Consider the following 14,458-nt stretch of genomic DNA (forward strand, 5'->3'; position numbering starts at 1 on the left):
CTTGTAGTATTTTTACAGTAGATTTTTGTAGGATTCCTGTAATATTTCTGCTGTAGTGTTTTTGTTGTAAATTCTTTTTAGTATTTCTGTAGTATTGCAGTAAATATATTTTTGTAGTATTTCTGTAAATATTTTTGTAATATTTCTACTGTAGAATTTTTGTAGGATTCTTGTATTATTTTTGCTGTAGTATTTTTGTAGTCATTTTATATAGCATTTCTGTTGTATTGCAGTAGATGTATTTTTGTAGTATTTATGTAGTATGATTTTTGTAGTATTCATAAAGTATATTTTCTTGTTGGTTTCTTGTAGTAGTTCTGTTGTAGTATTTTTGTAGTCGATTTTTGTAGAATTCCTGTAGTATTACAGTAGTTGTATTTTTGGAGTATTTCTGTAGTAGGATTTCTATAGTATTCATGTAGTATTCTTGTAGTATTTTTGAAGGATTCTTGTAGTATTTATGTAGTATTATTTTTATAGTATTGCAGTAGTATTCTTCTGGTATTGATGTATCATAGTATTATTGTGTTAGTATTCTTGTAATTGTGTCGTAATAGTTTTGCAGCAGCAATAATGTATCATAGTATTACTGTAGTGGTATTAGAATTTCTGTAGAAGTATTTTAAAGGTATTCCAATAGTAGTATTTTTTAGTATATGTGTAGTATTTTCCTAGTATTTCTGTATTTTGTAGTATATATATATCTCATCTCATCTCATCAGCTGCACCGCTTATCCTCAGTAGGGTCGCGGGGTATATATATATATATATATCATCTCATCTCATTAGCTGCACCGCTTATCCTCAGTAGGGTCGCGGGGTATATATATATATATATATATATATATATATATATATATATACTGTATATATATATCATCTCATCTCATTAGCTGCACCGCTTATCCTCAGTAGGGTCGCGGGGGTGCTGGAGCCCATCCCAGCAATCATCAGGCAGTGGGCAGGGGACACCCTGAACTGGTTGCCAGCCAATCGCAGGGCACAAAGGGACAGACAACTCACTCGCACATTCACACCTAGAGACTATTTGGACCGGCCAATCCACCTGAAATGCATGTCTTTGGAATGCGGGAGGAAACCGGAGTGCCCGGAGGAAACCCACGCAAGCACGGGGAGGACAGACAAACTCCGCACAGGAAGTCTGGTAGCTGGATTTGAACCCACACAGGAGGTTCCCAAGACCTTAGAACTGTGCCGCACACGCGCTAACCATTGGTGAGACAGACGAAAAATCCCGTAGGCCACATGTGTCAAACTCCCGGCCCGCGGGGCACGTCCGGCCCGTTGTGTAATTATATCCAGCCCACAAGACCATCTTACATTATTGTTATTAATGGCCCGTCAATATGAACAATGCCGTCTCATCCCTGGACATCATATTCTGACGTTTTAGTCACTGTACTTATTCCTTCATACATGACGTATACTATATTATATACCAGGGGTCGGGAACCTATGGCTCGCGAGCCAGATATGGCTCTTTCTATGAGTACCTATGGCTTGGTAACTAATTTAATTGCATGCAAATTTTCTCCATCTCGTTCAAAACTTGAGCCATTGATCCTGTTGGGATACACGCAAAGCCAAACCAGAGCTGAATAAAAAAGCAGTACTTTTCAGAATATATAGGGCACGTTTTAACTACAATTTACAGCCAAAGTGTTACACAAAAAAACTCGTTTTGGCTGTACAATGATAAAGAATCCTTTATATAAAAGCTCACTATATAATCTGTGCTCAGTGTTCAGATACATCTTGATGAATCCACGGAACAAATTGTAAATACACCGAAACACCGGAAGAGAACTTAAAGTTATTTGATTGGGTGAGTGGGAGGGATGGGTGGAGCTATGCAAAAAGTGCAAGCACTCCCTTCCATCTCTCGCCCTACTCCGTCTGCGCCAAAGGTAAACACATCAGGCTCCCTGTTCTCAGAATGTTGTGAGGTTTTTACAAAATAATTTGTGTAGCATTTTCATATTTCTACTTTTGACAGGAGATATATTAAGGAGAGCAAAATCTTTTGGGATATTTAAGTTTTAATATTCTTGTCTGTTTTTATTCCTATTTATGTTCCAAAAACATTCAGTTTAAGTGTGTTCAATAAATGTTTATCCTGGTTGGCCCGCGACCTTAAGTGTGTTTTGAATTTTGGCCCCTTGTGCAATTGAGTTTGACATCCCTGCCGTAGGCTATAGTTTGTCCACCTCCCATTTAACCTGTGACCATAATGGAGAGAAAATTAACGAGTACATCTAAAGTTTATCACATCAGGTTAAGGCAAATCACTTGAATACGGTCACGACTGAAATCTTATCCCGGTGAGAAAACTTTCCAGCCGTGCGCATGTCCTTATCACCTTCCTGCTTTTTTTTTTTTTTTACATCGTAGGAAAAATGAGATGAGTCTTTTGTGAATGGGATAAATCTGTGTGAGGGGAACGCCCAAGTGTCCTGCAGGCACCTTCTCGCTGTTGTGTAGGGACTTGCTAGATGACAAGACCCAGGGTGGGGTCTACAATACCCCCGGGGCCGGACAGAGTGAAAGCGAATCTTCCAGGTGTCAACGGGTTAATAATAGTGGAGAATATTATCTTATTACCTAGATCGGGGAGGCAATGACCCTCTATACTTATAAACTCATAATTCTTAACAGTCAATCCCACGAATAAGAAGCCATCTGTTTTTAAATTCTTGTAATTAGAATGAATTTACATTTTTTTATTTTTTATTTTTATTCTATTGTTACTGTATAGTAATAATGATTACCTGACTGCCTGTTTTGCACTATTCTAGCACTACCTCACAGTACTCATAGCTATGATTATGTACCCAACACTGCACATCCATATACCATGATCCCCTACTGGCTTGTTTTACTCTATAGGTCTTTTAGACTATTGTACAGTATCCTTTTTCAAAATACTCCAACTCATTACGACATACTTATATTCATATAGTTACAGAAACGGTGCGGGTCAGGTGCATTGACATATAGCTCTGTGTACAAGAATGACAAATGCAGTACAGCTTGGATATGCTCATAATTACCCAAAAAGAAGAGCAAATAAACAATGGAAGCATTTTTCCAGTCTAGTTGTTGCTATATGAAGTTTAAAAACATTTGTTAGTTACAGTTACGGGTTACTTTAGGCATTTAACCAATTACTTTTCAGTCATCATTTGTTGCCAGGGTCAAAATCTACTTAGAGGCTTTTACGATCAGCTCTGCAGGCCCTGAGGAATAAAATAAGTGACGATGCAGCTGTTGGTTTAGCCTTGACATATACAAAGTCCGGCCCGGGGGCCAGTTATGGCCCGTGATCACATTTTTACTGCCCCACGGCCTCTGACATAAAATTAATATGTGGCTTGCCAGTAATGTTGACCGCAGTATGAAATATTTTTTGCACAAAAAAATAAATAGGGCACCATTTTACCAGATGATGGCGGTAGCCCTTTGGCCACCTTGCCCTTGACTTTCCGTGAGAATATTGCAAACCCCATTTCTGACATGGCGTCTGTAAATTAAAAAAAGGAATGTTGACTGTGAGGGCCGCCACTTTCAGGACAAGTGGAAATTGGAGTATTTTTTCACCGAAATCCAAAACAACTGCGTATGCCTAATTTGCCAAGAGACTGTGGCTGTTTTCTAAAATTTTAATCTCAAGAGAGACTGGCAAACGGAACATGCTGATTACAAAAAGCTAACTGGAAACGAACGCTGTGAAAAGGTGAAGCAACTGAAACCGTTTTAATGGCAAAGCAGCCCTCACGAGTTGGCAAGCCAGCGCCTGCTAGCATGCCTTGAGAAACATCAGCGGTTTCAAAAACTATGATTGGCTTGGAGGCGTTAACGGAAATATTACGACGAAAACGCAAAGAAAAAAAATCCCTGTCAACTGCTTCTGTCGAACTACATTTTCATTCTTAAATCGTTAAAAACGTATTCCAGGAATACAACAGGACAAGCTGGGCCTTTAGCATCAGCTTTGATGCCGATAGAAAATAACTTTTCGATGGAACTAAACCTCATGGATAATCTCTACTACAGAGTAATTGAAATCTTATTGAGGAAAGAAAGGAAGATGGATTTTGTGCACAAAAAAAGGATTTTTATCGAGTAAAATGTGGCAATATTCCTAACTAATCTTGAAATTTTATAAGGATAAAATCATTATTCATGCTTTTCTCCATGCGCCGCAGTTGTAGCTGCAGTAAATGTTTTATAGCCATATAATAGTTATTCAAGGTTGGATTGATTCAGATGTAGCACTACTGAAGGCCTTGTCAAGTCATGTTTATTTGTGACCCCCTTTATCACAAGGAGTCTCAAAGGGCTGCACAGACTACAAACTATTATGACACCATCCCCTGATCTAAAACCTCCAAAAGGGCAAAGAAAAACTCAAAAACCCCAGCATGAGGAAAATGAAGATGAGGTAATCCCCCTTCTAGGATGAAATTCCCCTTCCAGGTGTGAAATCCCCTTTCTGTTACTGCTTTTTAAGGACGACGCACCCCAACTTTAACCTCCCTCACGTGAAGGGATATACCTTCGCCCGTTCCTAACCATAAGAGGAAACTGCCTCCTAACCGTCCTGATCTGACACTTCCTCTCCTTTCCATCCTCCCGCTTCCAACCAACCGGTTTTGCCGTAATGTTGCCGGACCAGTCAAACGGCACAGTCACAACAACCACAAATTGCATGATGTTGTACGCTTTGGATCACGATGGGCTGAAACTTAGGTGTTAGTTTTCATTGACGGTTTTAGGGGGCGGGGGGAACTGCAAAATTGAATTGAATTGTGTTTTTTGTCATTGATATCAACATTGTGAGACACTGTATGCAACAAGATTAGACATGGCACTCAATTATTTCAACTCGAATAACTCAACACGGTGGGGGAGCGTTTGCCATACAGTTCAGACGTCCTGGGTTGAATTCCAGGTACCGGCCTCCCGGTAGGGAGTTTGCATGTTCTTCCTGTGCCTGTGTGAGTTTTCTCCAGTTTGCATAGTAGGTTGATTGGTGGGTCTCGAAATTATCCCTAAGTGTGAATGGGCAAGTGAATTGTCTGTCTCTTTGAGCCCTGCAATTGGCTGGCACCCAGTTTGATGAGGATAAGCGGTTCGGAAGTTAAATGAATAAATAATTTCAAATGTTAGCAGGGTTGGTACACCATTTTAATACCCAAACTCAAACACTTATAAGGACTTTCAAAGCCAATTTTACAGTTTATCCTAAACCAATAAAATAAATGAGCCAGTGTGAATCATGTGTTTTGCAGAGCCACAAATATATCTGCAATTTATTACGCGATTTTTAATTTTGCACAAGCATTTATCAAGACATGATGTTTAGATCTTGAGTAATTGGAGAATATAATTGTTTTTGAGACAAATCTCTCCCACATATAGGTTTTTAGTAAGTACGACACAATGAGTAGTTTACATTCTCAGGTGCTGGTAGATCTACCCATTACAATTTATGACTGGAGAATTCTACCATTTTTTGCATGGTACATAATAATTGTCCATAATTAATCTGTAATACTTTCACTAATACGCATTTCATAGTTCCCTATTTAAGTGTAGCACGCACCTGTCTTCTTGGGTGCGACCCATAGGTGGCGATGATGTTTCATAGGAAAATGCCATACAAACAAATGCCAAATGTTGTTAATCATGAAGGAAGAAAAATGCAATGGCAACGTCAAGTTACTTTTATTTGTATAGCCCTTAATCACAAGGGGTCCCAAAGGGCTGCACAGACAACAGACTATTGCAAACGACATACGAATATGACACCATCCCCTGATCTAAAACCTCCATGAGGGCTAGGAAATAGTCAATAACCTCAGCATGAGGAAAATGAAGAAACCTTGAGAAGGGACTGAACATGAGCGAAACCAGTTGAAAGCGATGTCATTTTAAAGCAGACTTGTTGAGAAACAAGGCAACAACTTCAAGCATTTACAAGCACCCTAAATCCAAGCACATTTCAAACGTTGAAAACACAACAAGGATTTCATGCACATGTTCGACCTTCTGTTATGAATGAAATATCCTAAGCTTATATAGTTGGCCTGCTTTCCCGTCCCTAGAATGCATTATCTGTAAACATATCCGAGAAATGTCCTCTCCTCTTGCGTCCATTTCTAGGACAATTAGTCCCATCCATCCTGCCTGCACTTGCTTTTGGTTCTGGAGCTGCCAAATGAGCTGATTCCCAATCCAGGGGCCAAGTCCGGACAAGTAAAAAAAGCGCTTGGTATGTAAGGTTTTTTCAGATGCACAAAATGCATGAGGAGGCATGGGAGCTGGAATTCTTGAGCGTTTCTTCGCCTCACTTTCAGGTCTTGCCTGTGCCTGCTTGGATTGCATACAGCCTGACTGCCGCAATGGTACATGCCGGGTAAATATTGTATTTTGTTTAGCTCTTGTTCACAATGAACTCATTACATTCAAATTCTAATCAATGAATAAAAGTTTTCATAACTGTCCACCGCAGCTAATTACTCCCCTAATTAATGACTGCAATTCCCCTTGTTAAGCAATACGCGGAAATACTACAGACATACAACAAGAGTACAACAGAGATACTACAAGAATTCAGCAGAAATACTAGAATGTAATAGAAATCTCTTTATTGTCATTGATATTAACGTTGCGAAACATTGTACGCAACAAGATTAGACGAAGCACTCCGGGGTAAAACGGGTAATAAAGACTTTGAAGTGAACAAAGATAAAAGACTATCAGGTTAAATAGGCAATAATAATAATAAGAATGTAGTGATTAGAAAAACTGGCCTGAATAAGTGATGTGTATGAAAAATAGTGCAATGGAAAGAACGGTAAAATCGAGCAGCAGCAAATTTAAAAAACAATATCATTCTAAAGTATACGTTTTCAAAGTATTGTGTGATTCTATATACTTTTCCAACAATTTTACAAGAATTCTTCCGTCACGACCGGAACAGTGGACCCAAATGCGTAACGTTTCACATAACACTTTATTAAGGGATCAGGGGGGATCAGGGAGAGAGGAAAAAATGGCAATCTAGTGGTCGCTGGGCAGGTGGAGCAGGAAGCCCCCGCGGCTGGTGACAGCTGGCGAAGCGTACAGCTAGGGCCGAAGAGCAGAGCGTTATCGACGATCAGAGCAAGTCGAGTAGCAGGGACAGGGGAACGGAGCGTGTTCGTGGATCGGAACAAGTTGGGTAGCCGGGGCACGAGAATGGAGCATGGTCGTGGATCAGAACAACTTGGGTAGCTGGCACAGTAGAACGAAGCGTGGTCGGGGATCGAAAGCAAATCGGGGAACCGGTGACGATCGGGAAGCCAGGATCAAAAGTACTTGCCTTGCGTGAGCTGAAGTACGCTGGACAGTTGGAACAGGAAGGCCCCGCGGCCGGTGACAGGTGGCGAGGCGGACAGTTCGCCGACGGACTAACAAAGAGTGACCGGAGAGGAAGCGCTTAAATAGGGAGAGGGATAATTAGGACACGAGTGGCAGCTGGGTCTGAAAGAGTGAGCGCAGGTGAGGGTAATCAGAGGGCAACTGACAGGATCGTGACATCTTCAGAAAAACTACAAGAATTATTCAGACGTACCACAAAAATCTTACTACAGAAATATTACAAAAATCCTACTGATTTTATTTTTGAAATATTTCAAAAATGCTCCTAAAAATGCTGGTATATATATATATATATATATATATATATATATATATATATATATATATATATATATATATATATATATATATATATATATATATATATACATATACACATATACACACACATTTTGAGATCCAAACGTAAACGCCTTGCTTGCGAGTGCTAAAAATCAGGCTTCTGATAAGTTCGACTCCACCATCGGTTTAACGATTATAACATTTAATAATCCCGTCAGCTCCACCTTTTTTCTAAATGTGTTGTGTTTGTGTGCCGCTGGGATGAAAAGTGACTCCACCTGTATTTATCTAGCGCACACAACACAAGAGATCACTGCAAAGGCCCCAGCTGCACCGTCCTACAAATAAGACAAGAAGAACGTGTATGTATCATGCACACAAACTGACAAACACAAAGGGACGACACTATTGACGGTTAAACTGAACATGTTAACTTCTTTTCCCGAAAAAAAAAAAGAAAAGAATTTCCATAAACGATCACCCCTGAAGGCTCTCACAAGCAAATGAGCGTCTGTCTTTCGGTCCAATCCAAAACCTCCTTATATCCCAAACCGTTTGCCGGTAGATAAAATGGCACACTTCTACATATTAGAGGGTTTGTACAACTTTATCATGGTCAATTTCAAGCACTTTTAAGGACTTTCAAAGCCAATTTTTCATATTCTTCAGTACCATTAAAGGAAGAAATGTGGTGTGAGTCACAGATATATATCTACGTTTTACATTTGCAATTTTAAATCTCATATTCATCACGACATAGGATTTTATATCTCGACTAAATTGATTTTTTTTACCAATACAGGATACAAATTACAGTATTATCTAGCTTACATTTTCAGTTGCAGGAAGTTCTTCCCATTAGAATTCACCACTGGGAAACGCTACCTCAATTTTTTGCATGGTCAATAATAAATATCCATAATATATACATACTCTTTGCACTAATATTTCCACAATTTAATTTTTCTATAATATCTGTAATATTTTTAATACAGTAGCGGTATTTTTGTAGTATTTCTGTCATAATATTTCTGTACCAGTAATTTTTGGTGTGCCTGTAGCATTTTGTAGTATTTTCACAGCAGAACTTTTGTAGTATATCTGTAGTTTTTTGGAGTATTACTGTAGTTGTATTTATGTAGTATTTGTATGATAATATTTCTCTTGTTATACTTTTGTAGTAATTATACATGAGCCATAATAAATGTCCATAACTGATACATAATCCTTGCACTACAACATATTTTGTAGAACCCTGTTTAGGTGTAGCATGCACCTGGCTTCTTGGCTTCATAAGACAATACCATACTAACTAATGCCGGCTGCCCCAAAAACAAGGGAAGAGCAAAGCCACCATAGAGAGAGCAGTGTCGGCGTAATTTTTAAGCAGACCTGTTGAGAAACATGGAAAGTCAAGTCACATTTATTTGTATAGCCCTTAATCACAAAACGTGATCGATGGAGAATGCTCTCATGCCTGCAGATTTCTTCTTGGCTCTTGGAGTCACAAGTAGACCGGCGCTTTCGAAGCGTTAGCTCTGTGCAGCAACATAGGGGGAATTCAAATCAGAGAGATAAGATGGGGCAAGTTCATGCAAACATTTGTACGTTAGTAAAAGAACCTTAAAGTCACATCTTAAGCGGACCGGGAACCAGTGCGAGTTAGCTAATATATGGGAAGGGGCCCCACAAACTTTCTTGTCTTATTCAAGTCTCAAAAGTGGCAACAATTACAAGCATTTAAGAACACTCCATTGAAAATTCAAGCACTTTTCAATTCTTGAAAACACAACTAAAATTCAAGCATTTTTGAGGATTTCACCCGTACAATCCCTGTATTGGTACTTATACGTAAGCCTCTCAGCTAAATAAACAGGTCTGAATTAGCATTGAGGTGGTGATTGTAGGAGCCATATGTGCACCTGCATTGTTTGCTGTTGGCCTGACTGATTCCAAACACTGCATTGAGCTCACACAATGGTTTCATTAAAGGGACAATAGCATTTTGTCAACTAATGACAGGCCTCCTCCCTGCCCTGTTTCTCTTTACTCTGTCGTGGTGGGCAAACTTTGGAGACCGAGAGCCACGTTTCAGTATGAGATCGGATGAATTGGCTGGTTAAATTGCTTAATGTGGGGGTCTCAAAGTCAATTGAGTTGGGGGCCGCTGAAGCTAGGGTCCGGGTGAGGTAGGGCCAAATGAAGTTTTCCACAAAAACATTGCTGATAAAAAACATTGCGCTGTTCTTAAAAGTACAGTATTTCATATGTGTCCGCTAGATGTCGCTGAAATGGGTAATGCAACAGAAAATTAGTCTAAGGAAGACTACAAACTACGGACACTGAAAGTGAGCAAAAAGCAGCCCTTTTCTTTCTATATCTACCCAGCCTTTTACAAAGAAAGACAAAAAGAAGGAATTTTTTAAATTGGAATATTAAATAGGGGAGAAGAAATACAAAAAAGAGGCAAAAAAGGAAAACTGGAATAAAACAAAGACGGGGGAAAGAAAGCAAAGAAAGGGAAATGGAGATAAAGAAAGAAAAAAGGCAATTTCCCTCTCTTTTCTTTTCATTTTTTTCTTTTTCTCTTTTTTGTATTTTCATTTTTTTCTGTGTTTTTTCCTGAGTTATACATTTTGTCCCATTTCTATTTGGGTTTTTTTTACGGTCCTTTTTTTCTTTTTTTTCAATTTCTTTTTTGTTTTCTTTTTTTCTTCTTTTCAAAAATAATAAGGTGCGTTTTGGTCAATTTGGTCTCCGTAGTTTGTCTTTCTTTCGTTGTGCTTTTAGCACTGGTTTTCAGTGGCACGACAGAATACAGCGACATCCAGCGGTCAAATATTAAACATTGTCCCTTTCACTTTCATATTAAGGCAGGGGCCTAAAACTATCATCCTGGTGACTGCAATTGGCCCCCGAGTTTGAGACCCCTGGCATATTGGACTCATTTACAGGTATAGTCAATTAACCAAATGCAATAGAAATGTGAGGTCCTCACTCTGGCATCCTCTTAGCACTTAACAGTAATTAGTGTCAACACCAGAACGGAGACAGGACCCACTTGCGTTGTGTTTTTCACCAGTTTTATTGGAAGAAAGAGAAAGGGTTGCGCCCATGATCCGGTGGTTGCTGGACGCGGGAAGCAGGTTGCTCTGAACGCGGAAGTGGATCTTCCGCGACGAGCGATGGCGGTGTCGGGAATGGAAAAACGGGTCAGTAGCCGGGACGAGAGAGCAAAAATTTGTTCGGGGGTCGGAATTGAGTCGTTAGCCAGGAAAGGAGAGTAGACGTGGTCTGGACAAAAAAGGTCGAAAGCCGGGACGGGAGATTAGACGTGGTCAGGATCAAAAACGGGTCGAAGCCGGGGGACAGACGGGAGCAAAAACAGGTGGGAGTGAGGGTCGAAAAAAGGCTTGCCTTGAATAAACTGAGGTTCGCAGACGGACTGACAAAAGGGGACGGATAGGAGTGGGTTTAAATCGGGACAGAGAGCCAATCAGAGTCCGAGGCAGTTGGCACCAAAGGCGCGTGCACAGGTGATGCATATCGGTAATCATGACAAATTAGAAATAAAAGGTAGAGTCTTATAAAACAACCCCTTATACATTCATTTGAACATTCAATAAACCGCGTATTGTAGGCCCATAACATATGGCCGACTGTTTACCTTACTAATTACGGAGCGTCCCTTTCATATGAATAACTATGTAACCTTTTTTCCAGTTAACGTTCTTTATATAATGTTTTTTTTTCTTTCATCTTATGGTGGTATATATAAACATACCAATAACTAACTAACTAATTCAATGCCATAAGAGTCACTAGATATGGACAAACAATAGTTGGTACGGAACTCTTCAACAGAGCTTATTCCTTTCAAAAAATATGACAAAATCCCATCGTCATCGTCTGGTTCGAGAGGGATGACGTTTCATGCACGTCCACAGAAACGCAGTTTCCCGAGAGAACGCGATCGCCATGGTGACTGAAATCGTGTTATCGCCCGAAACATCAGGCGCTAAAAAGTTCTTGCCTAGTTCATGTATCATTTCAGTAATCTTGCAATGTTATTTTGCAAAGTAAGTGCCCTTGTGTTAATGGAAAGCATTGTTTGGATCAGGGGTTTCCAACGTGGTGCCCGCTGGCACCAGGGTTCCCCCAAGCCTGTTTTGAAAATAGCTCACCAGTGCTTAGTCATTGTCATTTTCTGCTAAATTATGTCTTGTGGCTGTTGACCCAGTCTATTCAACCTTATTAAAAATTATTAATTTGGTAATAACACAGTAACAACATATGTATAACATGATAAATGTGTTCATTCTGAAATGTATATAAACTGGGTGCCCTTTACGCTATTAGTAATAGAAATTATTTCTCAGCTAGAAAAATGTTGGAGACCCTTCATTTAGATATTGGAGATATCACAAATGCAAAAAAGAAAAAGAAGAAGCACAGAAGCAAAGTTCTGCTAGAAATACAGCCTCACACAAAAAAAGCTGTTTTTCTCTAAATTATTTTGGAAACGAGTCTTTTCAAGAAAAATGAGCAATGTTCAACCACCTTTTTTGTGTTTGAAGTCTCTGCCAAATAGCAATGCATACATGCCAACCTTTTGATCCTACCTCTCCGACGCATTGTGTTAGATATGGCAATACAAGTCTTATGGTGTTACCCTTGGCGTTCCCAGGGTTCAGTACTTGGTCCCCTCCTTTTCAGTATTCATACGCTTCCGCTCGGTGATAGTATTTGCAAGTATAATAATAGTTTCCATTGCTATGCAGATGACACTCAACTATTTACCTCATGTGAGGCCCCTTCTCAAGGTTTCTCAATTTTAATTGAATTTTTCCCTACCCTCATGTAAATTTCAGATCAAGGGACGTCGTAATGGTAGTCTGTTTAGCCATTTGAGACTTTGGGTGCTCAAGGGCAATACAAATAAACAAGACTTGACTTGACTAAACAATGGTAAACGCTAGAAACATACTTTTATTCTGATGAAAATCAATAAAAATAATAATAGATACATAAAAGACCAAACAATTGTTACTCGGTGGTCCATCCTGACTAATGGGAGGCGGTGCCTTCGCTGCTTTCCTTAACTCCTAGCCAATCAGTAGACAGCTTTCTTCACCGCTCAGCCAATGAGCGGCGACTTTACCTTCCCTCGTTCGTCTGTAAAAGAATTCGCTAAAGCCAAGCGATTAAGCGACGCCAAATACAAACATTGCCGCCTTGACGTGTCTATTATTCATATGGACGTCGTGATAAAGTCCTATACTCCACTTTTGTGTTTACAAAACGGGGAGTGGAGGGAGGAAAACCAAACTAAACAAAAAAAAAAAAGAAAACCGCGGGATTTACCTGTAGGGAACGTAGGTGAGAAGGGAGGCGGTGCGGGAGTGACGGAGGAGGGGAAGTTTAAATAAAAGCAGTCGGGAAGAAAAAAAAAAGAAGAAAAGTGACTTTACCTGTACGCCAACTTCTGGCAACCCGCTCCCTATTATCACCTGCTCCGACTTGAAAGTCCAGTTCCACCAGGCAGCCAGCCGGGGAGAGGAGGTGAAATATGTCACAGGAGACAGACAAGTAAGTCATCGTGCCTACGGAGACGATCTTTGATACTCTGGACTAACTGGGGAGGGGGCTCCCATTATTTTCCTGAGCTCTTCTCTCCTATGATTTTTTTTTTGTGGTAAAAAGACGAAAATATTATTCTTATATATGAGGAATTGTCACCTACAATTTTGAATCGATCTCCGAAAATGTGAATTTAAGGAGAGAAATCTAAACAAGCAAATCAAATTTGGAGTCACCGTTTTTTGTTTCGACCAAAGGAAACATCGCCAAACATGCTTGGACTTTTTAAAATTATTATCTTCTGTTTTTTTTTCAACGCCAATATTTTAATATTTATTTTGCTTCTCACTGAAAAAAAACTTACTGCCTTGTGTAAATATGTATTTTAATAGTGGGTGAATCGTCAAAAACACTACTTGCTAAAGCAATTTATTACTTCATTTAAAGAAATTAATTTAGATTTAAGTATTTTTTTTAAATGACATTGTGTGTTATTCAATCATTAGAGGAATACAAAGGAAATTATTATTATTATTATTATTCTGGGTTCATACAGGTGTTTGATTTCCTTGAAAATGCTTGTATTTTAACGTTGTTTTCAAGGATGGAAAAGTGCTTGGAATTTTGGGTGAAGTGCTTGTAATTGCCCGTTAAAAAAATGACACCCACACTGCTATCTGGCGGCTGCGCTTGCCATTGAGTTTTTTTCTTTGATCGTGATTAACAGCAGCTAGCATTGGTTTGTACGTCATTGTCCAATGAATCGTCATTGCCCCCTACGGCTCGCACCGAGAAGGACAGGTGCAGGCTACACCTAAATGGCCAAAAAAGAAACAAACTAAGATGAAGATGGGGGGACAAGAAAAGAAAGAAGGGTAGAAGGGAAAAAAGTAAAGGTTATTAAATGAAAAGAAAAAAGGGAAAAAGAGAAGACGAACCAAAAAAAAGAGAAAAAAAAAAAATTTCTCACATGCGTGGACTTTTTTGGTTACATGTTTTCCTGTTTTCAGGGTTTGTATTGGTGTCCTTGAAAATGCTTGATTTATAATGTGTCAAGTCATTGAATTTTGGGTGAAATGCTTGAATTTGTTGCCATGTTTTTCGACCAATATACTTAAAAATGACAGCGACATTGTTCCCTAGTGCCTTC

At 39.4% G+C, this 14,458-nt stretch overlaps 1 protein-coding gene across 3 annotated transcripts in view; it reads left to right on the top strand.

Moving 5' to 3' along the window:
* The window catches only part of grhl2b (grainyhead-like transcription factor 2b), a 40,521-nt gene that overhangs the window by 2,161 nt on the left and 23,902 nt on the right, over positions 1 to 14,458 (top strand). Inside the window, exons 2-4 of one of the 3 annotated variants that reach the window (XM_088329307.1) lie at positions 6,187 to 6,295; positions 6,381 to 6,439; positions 8,021 to 8,090. Coding sequence is in view for 2 of the 3 variants with exons in the window: in XM_088329306.1 (XP_088185432.1) it covers positions 13,298 to 13,317 (20 nt within the window). In the remaining variant the exon portion in view is untranslated. Of the gene's footprint in view, positions 1 to 6,186; positions 6,296 to 6,380; positions 6,440 to 8,020; positions 8,091 to 12,927; positions 13,318 to 14,458 lie in introns of those variants that run through there. The other 2 variants (XM_088329306.1, XM_088329304.1) reach the window with 2 other exon arrangements.

This window comes from Urocampus carinirostris, chromosome 2 (assembly GCF_059441175.1).
Source record: "Urocampus carinirostris isolate Australia breed hairy pipefish chromosome 2, RoL_Ucar_1.0, whole genome shotgun sequence".
Lineage (NCBI taxonomy): Eukaryota > Metazoa > Chordata > Actinopteri > Syngnathiformes > Syngnathidae > Urocampus > Urocampus carinirostris.